The sequence below is a fragment of the Artemia sp. Qi Xiang Cuo genome, chromosome 2, assembly GCF_049724085.1.
Source record: "Artemia sp. Qi Xiang Cuo chromosome 2, ASM4972408v1, whole genome shotgun sequence".
Lineage (NCBI taxonomy): Eukaryota > Metazoa > Arthropoda > Branchiopoda > Anostraca > Artemiidae > Artemia > Artemia sp. Qi Xiang Cuo.
The window spans coordinates 20435134-20459865 of record NC_142795.1 but is presented as its reverse complement, the minus strand read 5'-3'; the positions used below and the strand labels follow the sequence as shown (position 1 = coordinate 20459865).

The 24732-nt window shown below is 35.0% G+C and overlaps 1 protein-coding gene across 1 annotated transcript in view; it reads right to left on the bottom strand.

Annotated features, from left to right (window-relative positions):
* LOC148954987 (calcium-activated chloride channel regulator 1-like) overlaps positions 1–24732 on the bottom strand; it is a 228153-nt gene that overhangs the window by 102584 nt on the left and 100837 nt on the right. The window contains exon 3 of the mRNA XM_089099575.1: positions 23001–23145. Within this exon, the coding sequence (XP_088955701.1) occupies positions 23001–23145 (145 nt within the window). The remainder of the gene's footprint in view (positions 1–23000; positions 23146–24732) is intronic.

Here is a 24732-nt window from a genome sequence, read left to right as displayed (position 1 = left end):
TCTAAATATTTCAATTAGACTAAAATTTTCTCTTGAAACAGCAAAACTTATATTTGTAGCTTTTCTAGACTAAAGAGAAGTTTGTCTGTTGCACTTTCGATTAATAGCTTAACATATAGCTTAACTTCATTCAAGCATTTTCATAGATTAATATTCTGAAATTGCAATATTACCTTCCTAACTCTTGAAGTTCTAAGCTGAGATCGAAGAACCGAATCTTGATTGATTTACTGGTTCCAATCTACTGCTCAAATTTCTACAAACGGTTCACATTTCTCTCAATAAGTAGTTCCAGCTATACTAAGAACTGCAGTTGTACTAATAAATTAGCTTTGGGAAAAAAGCAAAAATAAAGAAAATTATAAATGCTCTGTAAAAAGCCGCTTTTTTCGAACAAATAAAAACAGTCTTTAACTTGTGTGGCCCTTTGAATTTCTAAAGATGATAAAATTGGCTTCATGAAACATTGGCTATTTTAAAAACCTAGCCTCAATATAAACGAGGATCAAAATCATTGGGGCAGCTGACCCTTTACCGTTTGATAGAAGTTAATGAGAAGACTAATCTCTTATACCTTCTGAGTACGACGATACTATGCTAGCAGAGTTAGTGGCCGTACAGTTTCCTTAGGATGATCCGTTTTAGGAAATTTAAGCATGTCAAATTATTAGGCAAGTACGTAGGAGTTGGTTTTTGGAGTAGGTTATATTTTGACGAAGTGGAGCAAGATTTATTGTAAATTATAAAAAAATTCAATTCAAAATGTGTGTCTTTACTCTACTTTAGTCCCTGGGTTCAAATCATCCTCTTTCAAGGTTTTTTGCATGTCCTCCTTAGGTGAACATGAGTGGTGCCCAACAGTTCCTGAGGATATTGGAATTGGCTACCGACACCTCCCTCTGTGGTGCTTCCTGAGCGCATTGCAGAAATACTTGCTACAAACAAACCTTTGTTGAATTCGATTTTCTTCCTTCGTCTCTCTTGAATTCGTTTGGATGTTACCTCAAAACTTATCTAGAATTTACTATCTATGATGAGGTACAAGTCTTGCCCTACTCAAGCTCTTTTGCCGACAATCGGGCTCTAGTCCTTTGCTTCCATAGGCCCTATGGTCTTTCTTCCACACTTCGAAGTGGGAACTTTGCTCGCTGACAAGACTAATCCCCATTGTATCAGCAGACCGCAGAGTAAATTACTATTACTGTAAACTGTGACCATGACCATAAATAGCAAATATCTTTATACTACTAAAACAACTAACAACTCACTGCAGCACCAAGCCTCCTGAGGCCAGCATAGCTACGCACTTTCCTCCTCCATCTCAATCCATTCAAAGCCTCACTCTTTACACCCTCCTAAGAACCCCCACTTCCCATAAATTCTCCCTTACGAGATTCTCCTATCCCATTCGGGGAAAACTTGCTTTTCTTTTGGCCCTAAACGGTTGGCCGAAAAGGTTCTTGTAAAAACTTCTAAAAGTGCTCATTCAATTTGAAATTGAAGGGGCTAGTGCCCTTTTTAATAGTCGAAAATAATTGGAGGGTAATTAATCCCCCTCTCACGGCCACCATTTCCCCAAACACATCCAATAAAAATTTTGAGATAGCCATTTTGTTCAATGTAGTTGAAATCCATGAATGGAATCAATCCATTCAAAGCCTCCTTCTTTACACCCTCCTAAGAAGTTCCACTTCCCTTAAATTCTCCCTTTCGAAATTCTCCTATCCCGTTCGGGGACGACTTACTTTTCTTTTGGCCCTAGACGGTTGGCCGAAAAGGACAATCTTCGGCAATCTGCCACCCTCCATCCGTAGAACATGTCGTAGCAATCCAGCAAAAACAGTCTATTTTTATCTGTAATTAAATAAATAAAAAACAAGTTTTTTGAACTGAAAATAAGGAGCAGCATAAAAAACTTAAAACGAACAGGAACTATTCCGTATATGAAGGAGTGGCCCCCCTGGTTAATACCTTGCGCTTTACGCTAGAGTTTTTTAGCGCTTTTAAAAATGCTATCGATTCTAATTAAACAGCCCTTGTGTTTCAGGAGTGGCTTAAAAAAAATTGAGACAAAGAGTCACACGTTATCGCAAAGAGCAAGGTATTAGGGAGGGGACAACCCCTTCATATACGGAATGATTTCTTTTATCTTTAAGTTTTAATGTTGCTTCTTACTTTCAGTTGAAAAAAAATTTGTTTTTTTATTTAATTTCAGATCGTTTTTCAAATAATGCCGGTAAATCTGGCTCACGCTCCATGAAAAATTCCCTCCCCTCGAGGGAAACTCCTCTGTGAAACATTCTTCCCATGTAAAATACAACCCCATTAAATTTCCTCCCAACAGTTCCATCCTCGCTGATATCCCCCTCCCCTCCGTAAAATTTCTTTCAACCGATTAAGCCGGAAAAATTCTCTTTAGCATACTTTCGATTGGAAAAATTGTTAGTTTCTAATCATTTTTCTGATCACTCTGGAAATCCCCTTTCCGTGGAAATATTTTCTCAAAAATCCAAACCCGCTAAAAATTTCCCCCGCACAATTCCCCAGGAACGTCTCCACATGCAAAATTCAGCTGGCAAAGAGACAGTAAGACAAATGAAAAAAATTTCGTACAGGAATTCTGTCAATTCCTCCCCAGTGTAAAATTTCCACTGGAGAGTTTCCCCTCAGCACTACCTATCCCCACGAAACATTTTCATGATTTCCATTAAGATTGCTTGACTTTTTGGGGGTGTTTCCCCCTTTTTCAAAAATCAGGAAAACTTTCTCAGGTTCGTAGCTTTTGGTGGGCAACATTACACCTGATGAATCTTATATATTTTGAATCAGCATAATAAGCCTATTCTTTTGATGCATCTTTTGATATCAAAATTCCGTTTCTTAGAGTTCCAGTTGCTGTTGAGTCGAGTCACTCCTCACCTATAGTTTCTTACCACTAACGGTTTAATAACATCAACAAGGAAGAAAAAAAAAATCAATTATTAAACAGTTCGTGATAACAAACTGTAGATACCAATAGATATATCAAAGGCATCGCCTTTTTATTCTAATTTCAAATATATAAGTTTCATTAAGTTTAGTCTTACCCATCAAAGGTTACAAGCCTGAGAAAAATTTCCTGATTTTGGAAAAAGGGGGAAACACTCCCTAAAAGTCAAGTGATCTAAATTAAAATTACACTAGACCCCGGCGCCGCCGAAGTGTCGTAACGCCGCCGGCGCGCCGCAGGCACACTGCCGCCGGAAGAGGCGGTGGCGTTCGATCGACTTTATATTATTTTTGCGGCAATTCTTTATTGCATCAACCGCAAAATCGAAGCTTTACCTTCTCGTGTGGTTTAGTATTTCGATTTTCCTGATTAGAAATCAAGCAGGGCTTGCATTATCTCCGAATTTTAGGGTATTTCCCCGAAAATATATGCGTCACCCCGAAAAAAAATTTGGTCCCCCGAATCGCCGAAAATCATGCAATCATGGTGCCACCCCTAGCGATTTATCACCAGTGACTTTCCTTGCCAAATATTACTTTACATACCATAATTCTTCACTACTCTCTTGTTCGTTAATTTTCGTCTATTTTGTTACTTTGCATAAAAACCAGACAGATACAATATGCTATTGCAAATATTGCAATATTGCAAATATTGCAATATACAGAGTTCTTCATATGTTGACAAAAAAAGTATCGTCTTTATGAAATGAGTTTAAATCATTTCGAATGCAGTTTCCCAATCGCTATTTCTTACCTTACTTTTATTCAGGAAATTTATTTTCAAGTCTAATAAAATTATTAAATGCGTTAAATCCTATACAGATTCAGCCTTTTATTGGATTTCATAACGGATAGCCGACATATTGTTTTTGCTACTGCCTTTTGAATTTACCTATTTTTTTTTTTTTTTTGCTGTTTTTAGATAAGATTTTATTAATCTTTAATACTCAATTATTGAACACCTAATAGAAAATACAATCTTCTTTCTGGAACATTTTTACCCCCCCCCCCTAAAAAAAAAACCTTCAGTTGAGACAAAATTTAGCTATAAACTAAGCTATGTACAAGGTTGGGGAATTAAAGATTGAACCGGAAGTTACCCCAAAAATATGGTTCATAAATAAATTGTAAATTATTGTCTATAGGGGGGGGGGATAGGGGGCTATCTTTTTTAAATGATAATGCATCATTTTTTTTATTGAAAGCAGGGATGCCGAAAAGACAATTATTTTTTTCATTTAAAGTGGAGACAGAAGAAAATGATATCAAATTCCCTGGGAAACCGTTGAAATATTTTGATAGACCCAGGGCCTTTCATTGGGAATTGTTCATTGTCTTGGGTATTTTGCAATTTCTCATAGGCTACTGGCCTTATTTGGCTTTTGTGTGTGCTCCCTTTTAATTAGATTGTTTGGATCATATGGAATGCCTTGGCGAATCTATGACTCAGTTTCCCAATAATTTGAGGTATATCTGAATGATATCGACATTTTTGTTGTTGTCTTTGTACCCCTTTACTCATACCCTCAATTTTTTTCAAGGACCACTAAGATTTTTAACGTTATTTTGCGTGTTTGTTTGAACCATGTGGTGACCTAGTCAATTATTAAGTAAACAATTTTTTTAATTGAAGCTGATACGGTATCCTATCAAGGTGTTATCGAGAGGGGGGAGGGGGTAGGGAGATATTACATTTAAATGATAATAGCTCGAAATTTTATTTATTGAAAGCTGGGATCTCAGAAAGTTGATTTTTTTAATTTGAAGCAGAGACGGCATCCTATCAAGGTGGTATCCAGAGGGGGGGGAAGGGGGTATTGAGCTATCATATTTAAATGATAATACCTTGATTTTTCAATTTAAAGCAGGGGTGCCAATAAGTTAATTACTTTTTTTTATTTAAAGCAGAGACGGTATCCTATCAAGATGGTATCCAGAAAGGGGGGGGCATAGGGAATTATTATATTTAAGTGATAGTACCTTGATTTTGTTTCATTGAAAGCAGGGATGCCAAAAAGTTGAAAAGTTGACAAAATTAACACGATTTTCGTGAGTTATACTTGAAAAAGCACTTGCATGGTTTTATCGTCCAAAGGGAAAGGGACATATGCTTCCAATTTGTTTTTTTTTTCTTATTGATGAAACGGGCTTAATTTGAAAACTTTTATTCATAAGTACCAGGCAGATTCACACTAAATCAAATTGGTGTGACGAAAGCGATATCGACATCCCCACCTAACGTTGCGCTCGAGTGACAATGGCGCCCTTTGTCCACTGCCCAAGTTACATTAAAAGGCCAGGTCATAATAAAAGCTTTCAATTTGGGAGGTTCAAGGAGGAGTCTTTGACAGCTTTATGACCTCAGGGTACTAGATGTTGCAACGTTCTTACGTATCTACAGTGGTTTAGAAAATTCGATCACCCCACAAATGATTACCAAAAATATGCACAAATGTAACATTTGGAATATTATAACACTTTTTTCAAAGCTTTGAAGAAAAGCAAAAAAGTCTAAATACCCCTAACTACGATTGAAAGCTATTTTAAAAAGAAACTCTTTGGAGATATCCATGGAAATGACCATAGCAGAAGCTTTGAGCCTTGGTAGGGATCAAAGAGGAGTCTTTGAGTATTTTGACCACAGGTGACTTATTGTTGCGACTGTCTTAAATTTGGTAATTCTTTTGAGCATTTGGAAATCAAAGCTTCAACTCAATAACTAATACTAAGTGTCCTAACATTTTGCTTGGATCAAAAGTGACGAACTAGGATGACAATTTCAACATCTTCCTGGAACTACTTCAGTCTGCATATTATTTCATTTAATTACACTTAAAACGGATGAGCTTTTCATTTTTTACCTAAGAAAATAGATGGTACTTCATTTTTCTTCATAGCCAATAAACTATTAAGTGTTTTTTGTGTCATTGTAATTGAAATGTTCTCATATGAAGTGTTCATCATGTATTTTTCAATTTGATAAATTTACTCCTTTTAGATGCAATTTATAATTTGACTGATATTAGGTATTTATCAGTGTATAATTTGGAATGAATCCCCAAAAGAAAAAATGAATAATATCCGAAAGAGTAACCAAAAGCAATAAAAAAGCAGCAGTTCAGCCTTAGCCTACATGACATATATTCTATAAAAAAGCCAAAAAAAACTTTAAATGCATTCTTAAATTGTTATTAAAACCAATTTTTAATACAAGAAGGCTTCTTAGGAATCCAAAAGAGAAAAAAAACCAATCAATAGCAAAGTCGCCCATTTCAACTGTTTTAAAGGTGACAAAACAGATATAGGCAAAGGGCATTATGAAAAAATTAAGCTTCTAAGTTCAAAGTTATATCCAAAGTTTTTACCCAGATAACTGACGAATTTTTTGATACGGTATTTGAAGTTTTGTATGCAGTAATGCTCGATGAAAAATACTGCTAATTTTGATAATTATTTATGTTAAGAATACATATCTAATAGATAATTCAACTACTCGTATTATGCAAGGGTTCTGAAATGCCACAGCCATTTCGTTTCTACCAGATTTCTACTTCTTTTGATGAATAACGAAGAAGACCAGTTTCCTGCCAGCGACTTGTGAATTTTTGAACTCATGAATAGGCTCGAATCTGTTTTAAATTTAAGCTGTGATTAGAGAAAGACTGATGAAAACATTAATGTTTGCGGTCAACATTGATCGCGCCAACGGCGCGCCACCGATATCTTACCGGCGGTGTGGCGTGGCGCGCTGTTTTTGGCCCCGCCGCCGCCGATCTTCCCTCATCGGCGCGGCGCCGGGGTCTAAATCACACCATCAGATTCAGCCTATCAGCGAACCCTATTGTAGAGGTTTCAAGGTTCTATCTGCAAAAATGTGGAATTTCTTTTTTTGCCAGAAGAAAGATCACGGATGCGTGTTTATTTTTTTTTTATGTGCGTTTTTTTCCCCAGGGGTTATCGTTTTGACCCAGTGATCCTTTAGTACCGGGAGAGGGCTAATTCGAACGGAAATTAAAATTTCTGGTTCCTTTTTTAAGTTAAAAAAATGGAGGTTAACTAGGCCCCCTCCCCCCCTATTTTTCCCAAAATTGTCCGATCAAAAATTGGAGATAGCCAATTTGTTCATAATAGTTGAAAGGCCCAACAACTACGTTTTCGGGTATAATATGACCCCTTCCCCCACAGACCCAGGAGAAAGGTTTTTAAGTTATAAATTTGCCCATTGTTTGCGCTTAGTATTTGGTATTGGGATGTATGCATACATTTTCGGGTGGGGACACATTTTCTGCTGGGAATTTTTTCATTGGGGAATTTTCCATAGGGAGGGAAGTTTGCAGGGAGTGAACTTGTCAGGGGAAATTATACACTGGGGGAAATTTCCAGAATTCTTATACAATTTTTTTTTTATATTTCTTGCTTTCTCTTTTCCGTCTCAATTTTACGCGTGGAGTGATCAAGAGTAATTGTCCGGGGTAAATTTTCACCGGGATCGAATTGTCTAGAGGATATTTCCGTTGGAAGGGGGTTTCTCCCCTCCTCACGATCAAAAATTAAACAAAAGACACGTTTTTTCAACTGAAAGTAAGGAGCAACATTTAAACTTAAAACAAACAGAAAATATTACGTATATAAAGGGGGTTTCCCCCTCCTCAGCACCTCGCTCTTTACGCTGAAGTTTGAATTTTGTCCCAATTCTTTAACAATGACTCCTGAAACACAAGGGCCGTTTAATTCGAATAATAAGACGTTTTTTTTAAAGTGCTAAAAAAAACTTTATCGTAAAGAGTAAAGGTGTTGAGGAGGGGGCAACCCCCTTAATATACGTATTAATTTCTGTTCGTTTTAAGTTTTAATGTTGCTCCTTACTTTCAGTTGAAACAACTTTTTTTTTATATTTGAAAAGAGCGCTGAATGACCAGTAAAATGGTCTTTTTATCTTTTAGCTAGAAAGTTAATTTATGGTTAACCGGTGTTTTGCCATCTTGAAAAGAAGTTGAATAATGTTAATAAGACTTCTCAGGAATGGATCCAGAGCCGACTTTTAAGAATTTTTTTTCGAAACTTGATTATGTATTGTGATTTTTTTTTTCTTTCTTGTTAATATTATGACAGGTAAAAACACACTGTTGAAAATACATAAGGTGAAATTGACACTTTAGCCTTTTGGAAGTTCTAGGGGATATGTGACCGACCTTTACACTGCACAAAATACATAATAAAAAAAAAACTTCAGGGCTGATTTGGTAGTTCTTAATTTTAGTATGTGCGTCAACTTTTAAATGTTAAGTTTCCTTTAATACAGCAATTTTAAAAGTTAACAAATTGAGACTACCACCTCAAAAGGCTTAATTTAAATGAGCAAAAATAGCCGAAAGCTACCTTTCCTCATAATTAACCATTCAGGGTGATTAGAAGTTAAATGTACGTGATGAAAAGTACAGATTCCAATCTAAGGCCTAAAAAGTTTTGAGTCCCTTATTCCAGAAATGGCTTGCAAGGAATGGGGCAAGTTATGTTAAATTGGAAAGCCAACGCTTTGATTAATTTTAAAGTTTCTAAGACAGAATGGGTTCCGAACTTAAATTCCTGGATTAACTCTGATCGACAAGAAAATTTTGCATTGGAATCCAAAATAGCTCGTAAAAACTGATCTCCATATTCATGCCTGTGCTCCAAGTATATCCACTAGAGAAAAATAGCATTAGAAGCAAAATTTCGATAGAAATATGGAAATTTAGTATGGCATTAATGGAACAGATTCAGGAAGGCAAGAAACTAATAAGACATATCCGTGGGAAATTTGAAAGGAAATATTTGGAAATAAAGTGGATACAGCTGGAAAATAAGTACTGAGAATACAGAAGATTTTCTAAATAGGAACTGAAATATCCAGAGATGTGTTATGCTCAGAACTTATTCTAAGAGAGCCTTAATAGGACTGAGTCAACTTACAGCTCAATCTAGAGCCAAATCCTATGCATATGCAGCCGAAACTCCATTCCGGCAGGGTTGCAACTCCTTTACGCGAGGAGGAGTATGTCAATAAATAGAGCTTACTTTTAAAGCCATCATACTATAGTAAGTAAATTATATTTTTCAAATTTCAGGTTGGGGAGGTTAAGGAAACCATCTCCTGGATATGCAGCTGTAGATCTAACAACCAGGGCCGTATCCAAGATTTTTTTTTCGGGGGGGGGGGGGGTGTTACAAAAGATTTGTTTCTTTTTTTGGAGGGGGGTTACAAAAAAAAAACTAAAAACGCATTAAAAAATTTGTTTATATTCATTTTTGCTACTTTTTTTACGAGTCGGACAAACTTTACAGGGGGAGGTTCAAATTCCATACCCCCCCCTGGATATGGCCTTGCTAACAAAACAGCTTCAATAAAAAAGACTTGAAAATTTCTTGCATTATGCAGACTGAAATTATTTTTAAAATACCAAGGGCAGTGAAATCTGATCTGATTGTTTAAATCGTTGAGGGGAAACTTGCATCACTAAATATATCTTAATAAATTTGGTTAAAATGGCAATTCAAATTTCAATGAAAAACACCTTCATAGACAGGTATGCACAAAAGCGGGCCCAAGATTTTGCAGATGAAAAATCAGCAAAAAAGATATACTAAACACCTACAACACCAAACAGTATGAGAAGGTGTAGCTTTTCTTTGAAGGCGTTGTCTTTTTTGGGAATTAACCAATTGCCCGTGCGGCCGAAAACTCTTGTCAAATTTACATTAATAGATTCACTTATTCTTTTTTACTATTCAACATGGCAATACTGACAAAAATGCTGTTCTACCATAAAAAAAAATCTCATAGGTTTGAAACGACCAAAATAAAAATCTTAGAAAATTGCTGATTTCATTAAAAATAGAGCTAAGATGGGTGCAAGGGAGGGGGGGTATAATTTTTTTTTGAATATCGATGGCACTTTAAGTTGTTGATTATGTCAGACCAAGGTGTTGTATCCTTCTTTTCGGTCAACCGTCTAGAGCTAAACGGAAAGCAGGCCGTCCTCGTCTGGGGTGGGTGGAGGTCATAAAGAAAGATTTAAAAAAAATGGAACTTCCTGGGAGGGTGTAAAGGGAGGCTTTGAATAGATTGGGATGGAGAAGGAGCGTGCGTAGCTGGGTTAGCCTCAGGCGGTTTCGTGCTGCGGTGAGATGTTAGCAGTAGTAGTAGGTGTTGTATGTTCCAAAATAGAAGATTTTTGACGTTTTTCTAATTTCTAATCTTGTGTTGCTTTCCTCTGAAGGTGTAGTCCTCCTTGGGAATCAACCTATTGCTAATGTATGAATTTTCACGGACGAAAAGCATTGTAAAATTTAGATTCTTAGTTTTGCCTAGTTTTTATTTTTACTGCTCAACATGGCAATACTGAACAAAATGTGGTTCTGCCACAAGTATGACAGTGTTTAAAGGACCAAAAGAAAATCTTACTATTTTCATGTAAAAATAGAGCTAATATGGGCCCAAGGGAAGTCAAAACTGTTTTTAATTTTTATGTTCTTGGTAATTGAAGTTGTTGATGATGCCAGGCGAAAGGGCTGTATGGTCCAAAGTAAAAGATTTTTGAATAATTTCTAATTTCTAATCTTGTAGCTTTCCACAAAGATTCTTTGAAGGATTTTGTTGAGTTCTGACTTCAACCAAGACGGAAGTGCTTCCCATAGTATTATAAGAAAAGGGTATAAAAATAACCGTTTCCGTAGTAAACCTCTCCCCCAAAAATGGCTTCATAGAATTTCAAAATTTCTAAAGTTTTCAATTCCTATGAGTTCCTTTCACATTTCAGAAAAGTAGTTTCACACTTCTTTAAGTCATTAAAATATTTTTGGTATTTTTATTTTCACTTTTTGGAAATAGAATCATATTCAAACGGAGAATTTTTTGATTATTTTCTATCATTGAAGTCGACCTTTGATATAAGGTATGTTGTGTGCCCAGCTTAAAAAATTGAAAGTAGATTACTTGCTTACCACTTGCCTAAACGTAACGTCAGTTAAAGATCAAAGTTTCAACTGTAGTTACGTTCAATAAAAAAATAGAATTTGTTTTCTATAAAACGGGCAAGTTATGAGCCAAAATAATTTGCCAAACTATAAGCCATAAAAATTGGCAAGTCTTAAAAACAGTAACCGTTTTCTAAACTGTTTCCAAAAAACATTTTATTTTCTTAAGAAAATTGTGCCACATAATTGATTGAATTTTCTTGAAAATAATTGTGCCATATAACTGATTGAGGTCTTACGTTGATTGAATATTTAGAAAAAAAACACAATTAGATTGACGGAGCGCGGAACTGTAGCACGGACATCTTTATTATTAAGCAGGTCGGTATCGTTCAACTGATGGAAAGCATCAGAAATAGTTAGAGGAACGACATGATTTGGCTTTAAGCTGCAGCCCCCTACCTCTTCATCCTTGAATTAAGCATTCATAATAAAAGAACTGTGGGACTGGACCGGCGGATTATAAGCCACAGTTCTTAACTGCTTTATAGGCCACAGTTGTGACTGCTTTATGATCTAAATATGTAGTCTACAAGTAAACTACTGATCGTTTGTAAAATCACTTAGCTATGATAAACTGCTTTGCAGACTATTTGACCTACTATCAAAGAGATCTGGGACCGACTCCTTTAGCCGATCCTGATACCCCAATCAAAAATTTTGTGTGCCACAGGCGATCACGGGATGCTTGAAGTATCCCGTGGATGCTTCAAGTATCATACTTGAGAAGCAGGGATTTCGAGCTCCTCTAATATCAGATTTTTCCATAATACAAACTTATTAGAAGTTTTAGAAGTTGACAACTATGCTTATCCGTTTTAGGCCGTTTGTCGTGGCATTTAAGCAGCTAAGGGATTGCATCTTTCTCAAGATGGAACACCTATAGCTGCACAGACGGGAAAGTCTCGTCGCGTTAGAAAAAAAAGATTTTGCCTTGAAAAAACAACATTCGCGACGATCGAAGAATAGGTAGTTAGTGCTTATGACAGACAACATACTTCAGGAGACATCATTAGTTTATAGGTTAATAAAGAAAAATTACCTTACTTATCTTCCAGTAAGTTTGCCAGAATACCAAAACTGGTATGTAACGTGTAGCCAGCTGCAACTACCAAATTAAAGCTTTACAGGCTTCAGGGGGGCCAACTTTTTATAGCTGAGCAGATACAAACTGTTCATTTTAATTTTGAAATATTTGTTTTTCTTACTTGGTAAAAAAAAATGTACAGGAAAAACCTCAAGCTTGCTCAGGAGTAATCACTTTTGACTCCGGACTTCAAAAGCCTGGGTCAAAATACCACACCTCCCCGCTCTTGACACCAGAAACCTTTTAGTTTAAATGTTTCCTAGTGCAAATTCTTAGTTTCAATATATTTGTTTATTCAATTTTGGCTTCTTTTTTAAATTAAATAAAAAAAAGTTTTTTCAACTGAAAGTTAGGAGCACCATTAAAATTCAAAACGAACGGAAATAATTACATATATGAAGGGTGTGGTCCACTCTTCAATACTTCGCTCTTTATGCTAAAGTTTTTTAGTATTTTTGAAAAGGGTTCTCATTGTTCTAACTAAGCGGCCGATGTGTTTCAGGAGTCATTATCAAAGAATTGGGACAAAAATTCGAACTTTAGGGTAAAGAGCGAGTTTTGGGGGTAGCCCCCTTCATATACGTTATAATTTCTGTTCGTTTTAAGTTTTAATGTTGCTCCTTACTTTCAGTGGAAAAAACCTGTTTATTTTATATTTAATTTCTGATAATTTTTTAAAGAATACCAGGAAATCTGGCCCCACCTCCACGGAGAAACACCCTCCCCATGGAAATTTCCTCTAGGCAATTTAATCCCGGTGAAAATTTACCCCAGACAATTACTCTTAATCACTCTGCGAGTAAAACTGAGACAGAAAAGAGAAAGCAAGACATATAAAAAGAATTTTCTATAAGAATTCTGGCAAATTCCCCCAGGGCATAATTTCTCCTGGCAAGTTCACTCCCTGTAAACTTCCCTCCCAATGGGAAATTCTCCCATGGAAAAACCATCAGCAGAAAATTCCCCCCCCCTACCCGAAAATGTATGCATACATCCCAATAACAAATACTATGCGGAAATAATGGGCAAATTTTATAACTAAAAGAGCTTTCCCGTGGGGCTGTGGGGGGTCATGTTATACAAAAAGGCATAGTTATTTGGCCTTTCAAGTATGATGAGCAAATGGCGATCTCAAAATTATGATTGGACGAATTTTGGAAAAAAAGGGTGGGGGAGGGGGCCTAGTTGCCATCCAATTTTTTTTGTCACTTCAAAAGGACACTTGAACTTTTAATTTCCGTTCGAATGAGCCCTCTCTCAATATTCTAGGACCACTGGGTCGATACGATGACCCCTGGGGAAATAAACAAAAAAAAAACAATAAATAAACACGCATCCGTAACTTTCTTCTGGCAAAAAATATAAAATTTCACATTTTTGCATATAGGATAAGAGCTTGAAACCTAACCAGTAGGGTTCTCTGATATGCTGAATCCGATGGTGTGATTTTCATTGAGATCCCTTGACTTTTAGGGGCAGTATCCCCCTTTTTTTGAAAATAGGGAAAATTCTCTGAGGCTCGTAACCTTTAATGGGTATAACTAAACTTAATAAGATTAACATATTTGAAATCAGCATAAAAAACCAATTCTTTGACATATCTATGGGTATCAAAATTCCGTTTTTTAGAGTTTCGGTTACTATTGAGCCGGGTCACTCCGTACTTACAGTTCGTTAGCACGAACTGTTTGAAATCGCAAGAACTATATTGTACCATCAAATACGGGATAATTTCTAAGTTTTATTTTTAAGTTTATGATAAACCCGATCTTTCTCTCCTTAAGAAAAATTAATAAAATCAGTCAGAAGAGAAAGCTGGTATAATCCCTAAGAAACTCATTTCACGTCTCCTTAGAAAAACAAGAAAGAATAAAGATGTAAAGTTGTGAAAAAATATAAATCTCCCCCCTCTCCCTTTTCTTACCAGATTCCTTCTATCAAGTAAAAAATCCTGGTTTCTACCTCTATACTTCTACTTTATTTCTCCTACTTTCTACTTCTATCCTGTCTTAAAGAAATATTCAAAAAAGAAAAAACTGCTCTAAGCGACACAAAAGAGTTCTCCATTTCCCCTTCTAAGATAGAAATTATCAGACTGAAAAACAACTTGAGGGTGCTCAAAGACCTCGAACTTCAAACACTGGAGTGTTATTATTCTTTCTTATTGCATTTCATCGTTGAACTTCATTCCCACGCATATCCATGAATACAATTATTTCATTTTTGAATGATCTATTCAATTCATTTATGTTTTGTTTGAAAACATAACCTTACGTGTTACTTAATCTAACAACGACAGCTTGCAGTCACCAGAGGCCAACATAGCAATGAAGGCTCTCCCCCACCCTCTATATTCAGAGCTTTGCTCTTTGCTCTCTATCATGAAGTCTTCACCTTATTTAAAACTCCTCTTGTAGCCGACTTTCACTCTTTTCGAGGCAGCGTTGCCAATATGACAGTAAACCTTTCTTTTTGACAGGATCTCAGTGACAGGCTGGCATGAAATGTTCGAGAGGGAAGTCAGATGTGTTATAAATACAATTAGGACCGTGCTCCCTATATATTCATTCATGTGCATGTTCAATTTTTTCTCAGCTTCACAGTGACCTCCCCAGCCCCTAAGGATTCCTCCATCTTTTGGCTCGGATCTTAAATGATTAACATCTTCGTTATACAATAAATCGTAATCAAATCCCTTTTACTCCTTCTTTAAAGTCAGATTTCAATTCTGTAATGGCGAGTCATATTGTGTCGAATATGATGCCTGAATAAGCCCGAAGGTGCTACTCTTTTAGGTTGTTTAAAAAAAACTGTAAAAAAGTTTTCGGGCTCCTTAGAAGTTTTTTCTCTTTTTTTCCTACTGGAATCATTTGAGTCTAGTTAATCTATTTAATCAATCCACTTTGTATTCTATATTTGTTTCTCTTCTCCTCAATCAGCTCGAAGGTGTTACTCTCTTAGGTTGTTTACATCGGTCTTTATGCAAAAGTTTTTTTTTTAGAACTTTAGAAAAAAGCTCATTATTCTATAAACGACCCTTGTGTTTCAGGAGCAATTCTTAAATAATTCAAACAAAAAGTCAAACTTTCCCGTGAAGAGGGAGGTAATGAGGAGGTGGCAACCCCTCTAATTTACGAAATAATTTTTGTTCGTTTTAAGCTTTAATTTTGCTCCTTGCTTTCGGTTGGAAAATACTGTTTTATTTAATTACTCAAAATGAGCAGCAGCCTATGAGAAGCAATCTAGACTGAGATTAATTTACAAAAACAAAGTTTTTCCGAGGGAAGTAAAGAGCAAAATTGAAACCTAAAACGGACAAAAATTATTAATTCACAGCTTATCTAATATATATCAATAAAACTAATATAGATAAACAAACTAATTATGTTTCCCTATGTTTCTAAGATTATAGAAAACTAGCGCTTTACTGAAAACACAAAAGTCAAGTATAAGAAACAGGAATATTGCTTTTGGAGCAAAAATTGAGTATGTAGTCTGAAAATAATAAACTAATCTGTAAAGCTTTCCACAGTCTTACACCAGTTGTGACATGAGTAACTTTCAGTATACAATTAAAATCATCTTAAAAATATCAGTGTAAAATTAAATAGTTTTATAATAACCGCAAAATAACTCAAGAGCACACAGAAATATTGGATTGATTTATCAGGCTGTATTTTGGTCTTGCCAGCTTTAATACCAACAGTGAATATACAATCTTACATTGTTATAAACATGCTTTACTATTACTTGAAATGAGGATCAAATAATACGAACTCTGGAAATCTGGTTATTTTTCTCTATAGAACAGTGAATTTCAAGCTGTGATACAAATTCTAAAGCTAGTCTATAGTCCTAATACTATCAAGATGGTTTTACTTCGAACTTGTCAACAAACTAATCATGACTCGTCCTTTTCAGAACAAAAACCAGAGCCAGTAAGTGAACTGAGCCATTGTGCAAAAGTTATAACCATATTAAACGAAAAAAATAAAATAAAGCAACAATCCTAAAATTTATTGTTGCTTTATCGTAAAAGGGATTGATCGTAAAAGAGATTGATAATATTTTTATTCTGTAAAAAGTGTCTTTAATTGGTTTGCTTTTATTATACCAAAACTCCTATATCATTTTGTGATTCCAAAAAAGCGCTAGTTTCCTATTATCCTAGAAACAGAGGGAAACGTAACTAGTTTGTTTATCTATATTAGTTTTATTGATATATATTAGATAGGCTGTGAAGCAATAATTTTTGTCTGTTTTAAGTTTCAACTTCGCTCTTTACTTCCCTCGGAAAAACTTTGTTTTTTCAAATTAATCTTTGTTCGTTTTTGATTAAAATTTAATGTAGTAACAACGCTGCCATGATCTTTTTTAATTATACGGAGTAATGTATGTTCGTTTTAAGTCTTAATGTCACTCCTTAGTTTCAGTTGAAAACTTATTGCTTATAAAATTTCTAATTTACCGATCTAAGGAAGATAAGACACCTCTAGAAAATACTGCAGACAACCTTGACTGCTACGAAAAACTTTCAGTCTATAACATAAAGTTCATTATCCATACTTCACAAAACAATACATGTTTTTCAGGAACGTTTGTTTTTCGTTGAACAAAAAGCTGCTTTTACTCGGCCGACTTCGCCTGAAGAAGCCATAATGAAGACAGGGCTTTATAAATCGCTTTCTGAGTAGCAGAAACTAGAAGGCTACTGTAACAGAAGAGAGCTGTTTAAGGGGTCATTTCAAAGCTTATGCTTATACCTAATAGCTTTTTATAAATTTGACTTGATAGCACATTCCCACAAAGTGCACTTTCAGCTGTTTCCCGTTTTTTTTTTCAAATGAAAACGTGCCTTTTCCAATGAAATGACCAAAAAAAAAAGGTGTTTTTCAAAACTTAGGCAGGAGCAAAAAACTAAGGGGGCAAGGACGTCTTTTCCCTTCAATTATCGTCATTAAAACTAGCACACAGACTTCATCACAGAGTAAAGTTTGGAGGTTCAATCCAAAACTGTTGATCATTCCAGCCAAATTCTTGGTAGATTTCTAGTGGAAAAGTTTTTAGTTTTAGTTAATTAGTTTTCACAATAATCTTTTACTTTTACGACGAGCAGGCGATTTATGAAACTTACTAAGAGGTCTGGAGGGGGGAGTATATGTAACGGTTCTTATAAACCTCCAGTTAAGGGCTTTAGACCAAAATTATTGCAATGGTACCGTTTTATGCTTTCAAACTCTTCCACTTAAGAAGTGGCACCAAAAGTGCTATTTTTAGTGCTATATGGCACTTACGGATGGTAAAATTGATAAAAAGCACGTAGATATGAGTAATGGGTATAAAATAAGCCTTCCCGGGATATGCTTTAAAAAATGGGTGCATACCATTTCCAAAAATAATAGATTATCTGAAAAGTAATCAAAAGAAGGGACAAACCATGATTGAAAAAAAAAAAATCCAAGCAGGAATCGAACGCATGATAATCTAATTTGAAGTACAGCGCTGTACTAACAGATTCACGCCTCTAATAATGTAATCTAATATATTAGTGTTTGTAGGACTTTAATTGCGTAGCTTAATAAGGGGACTTGAAGGAGGAACATGCGGGAGGTGTTCTTGCAAACCTCCCGTTAAGGGTTTTGGACCATAATTATTACAATGATACCGTTTTATTCTTCCAAGATTTTCCACTTAAGAAGTGGCACCAAATGTGTTGTTTTCAGTGCTCACTTACGAATGGTAGAATTAATAAAAAGCACGTAGATATGAGCAAAAGTTTTCAAATGAACCATTAAACATCACTCTAAAAAAGTTCTGTTAGCCCACTAGCCCCACCCCATGAGAAACGGCATAAAAAGTTCTTTTTTCGTGCCATATGCTTTGCAGATGGCACAATTTATATAAGCCACGTATATATGAGAAATAGCTTTTGAACGAGCTCTTAAGCATTAGCCCGCTAGGCCTGGAAAAAAGAAGAAAAAAAAAGACCGTTTTAATGTTTTTTAACTTTAAGTTACTATGGACAGTGGTTCGCTCTTTACTAGGTTGCAGCTAATGCTTCAATCATGACAAAGAATTCATTGCAAATTCTCCCCAGAAACTAGTTAACATTGAAATTTGTGAAATCTAGTAGATGGTAGAGTTTGTAAAAACCTAGTAAATATAAGCAATAGCTTTTAACTGAGCCAGTAAACATCTATCTACGTTGGTATGGTAGCCTGCTAATGTTTCAGTAGCTTACTGATGAGCAGAAGATTTATGAAATTTACTAAGGGGGATAGGAGGGGGAGTGTACGGGAGGGGTTCTTGTAAGCCTCCAGTTAAGGGTTCTGGAACATAACTATTACAATAGTACCTGCTTTGTACTTCAGAGCTTTTCCAATTAAGAAGTGGCACCAAAAGTTTTGTTTTCAGTGCTATATCACAAACACGGATGGTAGAATTAATAAAAAAAAAAGCACGCAGATACGAGTAATAGCTTCAAATAAGCCATTAAACATAACTCTTATAAGTTCTGCTAGCCTAATAGCCCCAGCTTCTCCATTTGAGACATTGCACCAAAAGTGTCATTTTTATTGTCATTTGGAACTTGCAGATGGTGGGATTTATAGGAAGAACGTAGATATAAGCAATATCTTTTGTATGAGCTATAACAAATCTGTCTACGATGTTCTGGTAGCCTGCTAGTGCCACTCCTTGAGAAATAACACAAAAAGTGCCACTTTGGAGCCATATGGCACTTGCAGATGGCAGAATTTATAAAAAGCATTTAGATATTTGAAATTGCTTTTGAATGAGCCATTAAGCATCTCTCTTTGATGTTCTGGTAGCCCGCTAGGCCCGGAGAAAAAAAACTGAAAAAAGAGAGACAGATCAGTGCAACCGATGCAAAAAAAGTGATTTTCCTTGTTTTTCAAGGAGGGGGACTGTAATTTCCCTTTACAAGGTTTTAGACCATGCTGATTCTAATGGTACATCTTTCATTTTGATCTGACGTAATTTTCGAGACGTTTCAGGCTTTTTTTCGAAATCACCATAAATTTCTTTTCGCAATAAACTTTTACTTTTAAAACGAACCGAAATAATAGTTGCTATTACTGAATCAGTGTCACATGGCAATTTATTTCACAAGGCAGTTTTTTCAAAACGCGTTTTTTAACTTTTGGTTACCATGGGTTGTTGTTCGCTCTTTACTTGGTTGCAGCTACCGCTGCAGCCATGATTGACTTTCGTAGAATTCATAGCCCAGATACAATAGTTTATAGATGTTAGTCATTAGCAAGAAAGATTGAAAATTGGTTAAATAACAAATAGAGTTTCTAATGAACAAATTAAGATACCATGCGATTGGCTAATGTTGATATGCTTTCACAAAAATTTTAAAGTTTTAAAGGTTTTACTGGATCACTAATTGGATTAAATAGATGAGGGAAATACAATTAATGAGAGAAAAAAGGTGAATGAAAGAAGATGAAAATACTGAAACGAAAACATCTTAAAATTTTGACCTGCACAGAAATACGCTCTTACTTGGTCGCTGCAGTCATTTTAGGAAATTGATTTTCCAAATTAGGTAAAAAAAAAAATGTGAATAGAATAATGATAGTATTAAGTACATTCTCATTCTTATACCCTGAAATGAGCAAACTTCGGAAGTTTTTTCATTTGCAGAAAAGAATCTTGTTCTACCAAATTTATTTGGAATTCAGAAAGGCGAGTCCACATCTTCACTTTCACACAGTCTATAGCACAATATAAATATATAAACAGTAAAGAATATTCCTATACTCTCCTTTAAAGATTTTTGGGACATTTCAGTCGCACAGCTTTCTTTAATATTTATACTGTGATAGCAAATAAATGTTATTGCTGTGACACAAAGGGAAACTTCCCTTTTCGCGCGCTTTGTTCTGTTCCATTTCTGAACCAAATTTTCGCTACTCTTTAATATTTATACTGTGGTCTGTAGACTACGGTACTATGAATCAATAAGGTGTTTGTTTTCTCTAAAAATTCCATGGGTGCCTATGAGAGAGAACACCAATAAAAAAGCTTTAAAACAGGAAACATTCAGAAGAATTTGAAAGAAGATCTATTAAGCTTGCAAAACTGCAAAGTTTTTCACATTCGACAAAAAAATATGTTTAAATATTTTATACTTTTGGCCTTGATCCCCGGGAAAAAAAATATATCTACTAGTCTTTTGCTTTCTTACCTCTCCTCTTAACACATCCATGAAATGAGGATTTGTCGAAGGAGATTTGGTTTTTCAAGGGCGATGTGGTCAATTATAAGCTATAAACTCTCTATTTTAACTCTCTATTAAACTCTCTATTATTATGGTTTAGTAAAGTTGCCGTGCTGGGTAGTGAGCTTTCAGATATTAGAAAAATAAATTTCCTCCATTCCACTGTCTTAGTATTTGTTTCATAATTAGTGTTTTTCTTTCTTTTTCTATTTGTTTTACTCTGCTATTTACATTTTTGTTATGAGTGGTTTAAAATTAAAATGTATAAAGTTGTCCCTTTTCAACGATTGTAACCTTCCCCAATGGCTTGGCTGTTTTTGATTAATTGACGTCCATAGCTTCTAGATCTGCCGTAGCATATATTAATAAGCGTCATAAGATACCTTTTGGGCAAGTGAATCCGATATTCGCCATAGATATCGAGTTAGGAGAGACATAATCAAGTCTATCTATTCTTTGAATTACACTTCCCTCTTTCATTTTATCTAGGTTAAAACTGACAAATGGTATTTTCAAATCTCTTTTACCTTTCAGGATTCAAATATGACTAGCAACAGTACTCCAACGCCAGAACACTTAGATTTTCTTTGTTTCCGACAATAATAAATCGATCATTGTCATAGACTACTTCAAGTTCTATAAGCTGATCATTACCCCAAAGAGTTGTCATTTCAACTAGCCTCAATTAACTCCGAATTCCAAACATAATTAATTCAAGCTAGATGTCTGCAAATAGTTCCTTGAAATGAAAGGACCTAACTAGCCGGAATACTAGATTCTCCTTTTGGAAGGGGGGAAATAATAGCGTGACCTAACAAAGGAATTAATTAGTTCAGTTTGTGCATTTCAGGGAAAGCTCACAACTGTACAAACTATTTTGACAGTTATCAAGTGACATCCAGCGATAGAAAATTGATTGGCAGAATCCTTCAAGATGTGATTCTTAGTTTGTGATCCCCCTTTTGCTCATGCAAATAATTCCCGTTTGTGATCCCCTGTCGTTCTGGTGATTCTCCATGATTGGATAGATCCTTAGCTGGTTTTATTGTTTTGACATCATTTGAAATATTGAGTTCCTTTTTTAGCTTGAGCTTCAGTTGCCTATTGTTTAACTACAGCCAACTTCAAACGTCTAACCGACCGTAGTCACAGCTCCTCTGATCGCTTTTCTAGTTGACTTTGCTTAACTCCTATCACTGTGTAGTGTCAGTGTCACTTAAGTCACAGCAGTGTCACTTAAGCAACAGCAATGTCACTTAAGTCACAGCAGTGGCACTTAAGTCACAGCAGTGTCACTTAAGGAAGTTGGGCATTTCATATATTTTAACAACTAGATACAGATGGTGATAGTTTACTTATAAAGGACTGTATTTAAGTGTTTCTGAAAGTTTTACACGACAATCTGATAAATGCCTTAAAGACAAAGAAGCGAACACTCGACATTCGGACTTTGTCAGAACTACGATCGACTTGCCTAGAGTAAACTAGCACAGTAAAAGTAATATACAGTAGTAGAAAGTCTCATACTCCACATTGAAAGTTTTTGACACTTATGTCCACCGTAAACTAAAACTTCAACCAAAATTATATTAAAACAACAAACTAAGCACTATTCAGCATAACTTGCTGTAAAATTAAATAATACATAATTACCATTTTCACTTGTAGTGAAAAGAATAAATGTTGCAAATAAACGAATAGACTAATTACCAAAGACTGGAAAACGATGAATTGATTCATAAGGAAAAAAAAAACAAAAATAAGCTACAGTTTGCCTAAAAATAAAAATGTTTCTTCTGCTCTATTACCCAACATGCACTTTTCATATTTTCTTTATCTCGACTCTGCGATGTACGCCTAAGAAACATTGAACCCTGTCAACTAAATATTTTTGGTAGTATAGATTTTTTCTTAACTTTTCAACTTTTTTCTTTTACTAAAAATGCCATCTATACCAATGAGGAAGAGACTATTAGTCTTCTTGCCAATACATAACTTAGAATGTTTCTTGAGAATTTAGAACTCTTTAGCCTCCAGCCAAAAAGAATGTAAAATTTATTGAAGTTTGAAGCTCGGCTATTTAACATGTGAACATGGGGAATAAAAACTACCAGCACCACTGACAGTTTAGCGTTTGGTGACTTCATAAACACTAGAAAAAAAAATTAATTAATCTGCAATCTGATAGGATTAAAGCTAAAATTTCTCTGTAATTGATAACTATTTAGCAAATTTTTTTGTTTTCGAGAATTATATTAAGCGAAAACCCAGTTTGCAAAAATCGACCTTGGTTAATTTTAAAAATCCTGTCATTTTAATTAGGCTACTATAATTTAAGCTGGTAGGCCTAGTAGTGACAAAATTATGCTTTCTTTGCCCATTCCTACATTTAAAAGTATCTGAAAAGGTAAGTATGCAGCAGTCTAAGGAAGGCTAAAATAAGGCTAAAAAAATCCCCAAAATCTAGACGAAGGTGGTGCTTTTTCTTTTCAACGCTATTGTACCAGTTTTTAGTCTTATAAATTTCCCGTATACTTTGATTCGAACAGCAGTTAGTTTCGTTTATTTGCTATTCGAGATACGAGGAGGCAAATGCATTGACACATTAAAGAAAGATACGGATATTTGCATCCCTACTTCTAAACTGAAAAGACTTACCCCAATACCGGCTCATTGCTACAGCCAGTGTGTATGTCTCTTTCTTCAGACTCATAAAAAGTTGGATAAACCTTGTCATTTGGAAAGCCAAACTCATCAAAAACTCCATATCGAACTTTAGCCCATTCATGAAGCAATGTTTTACCTAAGGAATGCCTGTATTAGTTCAAGAAAATTGGAAACAAGCCGAAGAGGATGAGGAGAGCAATAATGAAAAAACAGAGCAAGATATAAAGGAAGGGTTCTAAGTAGCTAAAGTAAGACACAAGAAATGTAATAGGTACTTATATGTACACCAAAGGCGAAGATGAACTTGATGCTTGGTAGCATCATTACACAGAGGCTGCTTGAGACAATGCCCAATGCAACTTGATTATCAGAGTCCCATCTTGTGTGCCCTTACCAAAAGCACTTTCCAAAAACAGCCTTGAATAATAAAAGTGTATGGCGTGCATGTTTTTTTGCGTTGCCAATGACGGTCGTGCTGATTCTATATTACAATTGTTTTAATTAAACAATGAATAAATAAAGTAAATTAATCTAGCTCAACCTAAAAGTACTCATACTTGCGTTTTATGTAATTTTTTAAATCTCAAAAAGCTTTACCACCTGTAAAAAACATAATCAATTGAAAACTAAATATAGCAGCATTCATATTCTCAACAGTTATATATATATATATATATATATATATATATATATATATATATATATATATATATATATATATATATATATATATATATATATATATATATATATATATATATATATATATATATATATATATATATATATATATATATATATATATATATATATATATATAGGGTTTGTGATTCGAACAAAATTCGAACTTTAGCGTAAAGAGTGAGGTATTGACTAGAGGGGCGAACTCCCTAATTTACGTAATAAAAACATACCAATATAAAAGTTCGTTACGTAAGTTAATTCGTAAGTTACGTCAGAACAAAATTTCGAGAAAGCCATTTAAACAAAAAAAGGTAAAATTAATATGCAAATTTCGTTTTAATTATTCATGTACGGTGAGCCAAAATCAAAGCGGCATTATTTAAAAAACGTTCAGAAATTAAATAAAGAAAACGGGTTTTTTAAACTGAAAGTAAGGAGCGGCATTGAAACTTAAGACGAGCAGAAATTATTCCGTATATGAAAGGGGCGGTCCTCTCCTCAACGCCTCGCTCTTTACGCTGAAGTTTGACTCTGTCTCACAACTTTATTTTTTTAAACAATAAAAACTTTAGCGTAAAGAGCGAGGCGGGTCGCTCCTTACTTACAGTTCGTTACCACGCACTGTTTGATTACGCACTCCAGTTTAATATTACATCTTATCACCTGAATTTGTGTGCCATCGAAACTAAGTGCATTTTTACCGTTTTGATGTGATCATATTATTTCAGTGAATATCATTATTTACAAATGGCGTTGCCCTCAAAGGGAAAATTTTCACCCAAAACCTTAATAACTTTGTTGATTTTGATTTTTCTCAAGTGTAAGAAATACATACATGCTTCTTCACATAGCATCTTACCGTGATAAGACCTAAATTGTCTTAAATGAGTCTTCCAAAACTACTCTAGATACAATAAATTTAGGTAGGGTGTGCTTCATTGGCATGGTCTGGTCAATTTTTTTTAGGGGGGGGGGGCAAACTTGGAGCCAATTTGCCCAACTCAAATGAAAATGACAGTGCAAAATGAAAAATGAGCCA